This window comes from Nicotiana tabacum, chromosome 1 (assembly GCF_000715075.1).
Source record: "Nicotiana tabacum cultivar K326 chromosome 1, ASM71507v2, whole genome shotgun sequence".
NCBI classification, from domain to species: domain Eukaryota; kingdom Viridiplantae; phylum Streptophyta; class Magnoliopsida; order Solanales; family Solanaceae; genus Nicotiana; species Nicotiana tabacum.
Window position 1 is genome coordinate 113553855 of NC_134080.1, and position 3231 is coordinate 113557085.

Sequence of the window (3231 nt, forward strand, 5' to 3'; positions counted from 1 at the left end):
CATTTTCAATCACCTTATCCAGATATTTTATTGATTCATCACACCAATGATCTGTAGCTAAAGCATGATAGATCTCCAAGTCCAATCCAAATATCAAACTAGAAGTAGGAGTTCCCACTCTTCAATATCCACCACACTTGGTGTTCCACCTCATCCCTCATTTGAAGCATTTTCCTCCACACATGAGATCCCTCTCTCCATGGAACCACTACTTCATTAATCTTCTTGTAGTATTTATTTCTCATGAATGTACTCCATAAAGTGTCCTTTGTTCTATAATTCCACCAAAACGTGGCAAACAATGCCTTTGGATACATCATGTAGTGACCTAAAACCAAGCCCTCCCTCATTTTTAGGCAGCCAAAAAGTATCCATGAAGCCCTATGTCTTGCCCTTCCATTGCCTGAATTGCTCTAGTAAAATATAGCAAATATCTTGTGCAATTGGTTGATCACATATGCAGGTGGACTTACTGCTGACAATAGATGAATTGGTATGCTTTCTAGCTCATGTGCAATCAAAACTGCCCTACCACCAATAGATAATAACTTACCCTTCCACGATGATAACCTCTCCTGTACTTTGAAGATTATACTCTTGTAGAAATCCTTCTGCCTTCTGCTGTAGAATATAGGACATCCCAAGTATGTAAATGGGAAGGAATATTTCTGGAACTCAGTGATCGAGTGGACAATGTTCACTTCATCTGCAGGTTCTCCTTCATGCATATAAAAGAAAGACTTTTCCTTCTTGATCTTCTGACCTAAAGCTGCCGCATAATCCCCCAATACATTCATGATAAGCTATACTGCTCCATAATGAGAAGAGCAGAATATAATAGTATCATCTGCATAGGATAAGAGTTGATGTTTTGGCTCCACTTTGGCATACCAAAGCCTATGAAATCTAGATTGTCAAACAATCCATCCAAGGCTCTCCCAAGCACTTCAGCTGCAAGAATGAATAATGTAGGAGAAATGGGATCTCTTTGTTTAACACCCCTAGAAGAATTGAAAAAGTCATTAGCTTGCCCATTCAAAAGTACTGAATACCAGTTATTGGACACTAATCTGAATATCATGTGAATGAAGATCTCTCTAAACCCCATTTGCCTCAGCACCTTTGTCAAACACAACCATGAAACTCTATTATAAGCCTTTGCCATATCCAATTAGATGATCACATTGGCTAGCTTCTGTTTCAATCTTATGTCAGTTATGATCTCCTGAGTAAGTAGGATATTTTCCACTACACTCCCCCTTAACAAAGCCAACCTGATTAGGAGAAATTAGTGAAGGTAAAAGCTCAACTAACCTCTCATGGATCACTCTAGATATGATATTGTTGGAGAAGTTGCTCAAACTGATTGGCCTCATGTTTGAAAATGTAGCAACTTTCTTCTTTTTGGAAGCAACACAAGGTTTGTATGATTGATGAACTTAGGGAGTTCTTCACCACAAAAGAAAGCTCTAACCATATTAATCACATCATGACATATAACCTCACATATAGCTTGAAAAAACTGGCTAGTTAATCCATCTGGACCATTGACACTATCACCATTCAAACCGAACATTGCTGCCTTAACCTCCTCCATGGTTGGTTCTTGCCACAACTTTGCATTCTGATCATTAGACACCATCCTAGGGACATTCTGAATAATTGTCAAAGTTGGTAGGTATTCTTTCTTCAATGAAGTGAGCCTAGAAAAACTCTACTGCCTCCCTTTCCATATCTTCTTGTGCTTCAAGCCAATTATCTTTTTTGTCCAAAAATCTGGACAACTGTAGCCTTTTCCTCTTGCCTGTCACATGAGCATGAAAGAACTTAGTATTTCTATCACCATCCTTAAACCACTGCATACCAGCCTTTTGTCTCTAAAATTCTTCTTCAAGATGATAGTATCTAGTAAGATCAGCTTCTACTTTATGCAACTTAGCTCTATTCTAAGCTGTTGGATTCAATTCAAACTCAATCTCATGCACCTTAATGACAACCTCCAATGCTGTAATTTGTTTGAATATATCTCCAAATGTCTCCTTGCTCCAAGCTGCCAATGTTGTCTTCACCTTCTTCAGTTTACTTTGGAACATGATGAATGGATTCACCATAGAATCAACTTCCTAATTTTCCTTCACCACCTTCAGAAAAGTCTCATGTTTTGTCCAAAAGTTCAGTAACTTGAAAGGTTTCTTAACTTGGACAGTAATGTTACATGACAATAAGAGAGGGGTATGGTCTGAACCATACTTGATAAGATGCTCAACTTTTAATATTGGGGACAAATCTAGGAACTGCTGATTTTCAAAGAACCTATCAAGCGTTTTACAGATGCAATCAATATCAAACCTCACATTCCACCAAGTATGCAATATCCCTTTGAAGCCAAGATCATACAATGCACATATGTCCACACAATATGCAAAGTCTTCTATTTCAATCAAGTAAACAGGCAGGGTCTTATATTTCTCCTCCTCGGATAAAATCACATTGAAATCTCCTCCAACAAGCCAAGGAGATTCCATATCTAAGGATAAGTGATACATGAAATCCCAAAGCTTAATTCTTTCTGTAGCATCATATTTGGCATATACTAGTGTCACATATAACTCCTTATTCAGATTCCTATAAAACAGCTTCAATGTCATTTGTTGTTCCATGTCCATCACAATGTCTACATCAATTTCTTCATCAGCAAAAACCCATATCTTGCCATTCATATTAGCATAAGCAGAATGAATCACAGCATTCTTCTATACTCCTCCAGCTTGTTTATGTCTTGCAAAGGTTCTATCAATCCTATCAAGTAAAAATTGTGCTTTCTATGTAGGTTAAACAACCTATTGAAATCTTTTTGTGTATTTATCGATCTCACATTCCAAACTAGAGCATTATCCATAAGATTATTTGGAATTATAGATTACACTCCTCTTTGGTTGCACCCTTAGAGGTACACTGTCTTTGATGTCTTTCTTTTATCTCCTTGTAGGCTTCCCAGCTGATTTCTTCTTGTCCACACTTTTGGGAGATATATCACCATCTCTTGCTGCTTGTTTAAATTAGCAGCTGTGGATTCCTCCTCTATGTCCTCCCCCAAGTCTTCTTCTTCACCTTATTCATCAACAACCTGCAGGGCCAAAAGATTTGGTTGATGATTTTTGGCTATCATTCCCAGCTCCCTTTGACCCCTATTATTGATTAGGATTCCTTTAGCCAGAATGTCACTTGTTA

The 3231-nt window shown here is 37.9% G+C and overlaps 1 protein-coding gene across 1 annotated transcript; it reads right to left on the reverse strand.

Annotated features, from left to right (window-relative positions):
- Positions 1–2123: 2123 nt before the first annotated feature.
- Positions 2124–2720, reverse strand: LOC142163521 (uncharacterized). The gene has a single exon (XM_075220823.1). The coding sequence runs from the start codon at positions 2718–2720 to the stop codon at positions 2124–2126; it is 597 nt and encodes a 198-aa protein (XP_075076924.1).
- Between the last annotated feature and the right edge of the window lie 511 nt (positions 2721–3231).

What these genes read in the sequence shown, in the direction of transcription:
- LOC142163521 (XM_075220823.1), bottom strand. Translation starts at nt 2,720, where the DNA reads ATGAATGGCAAGATATGGGTTTTTGCTGATGAAGAAATTGATGTAGAC.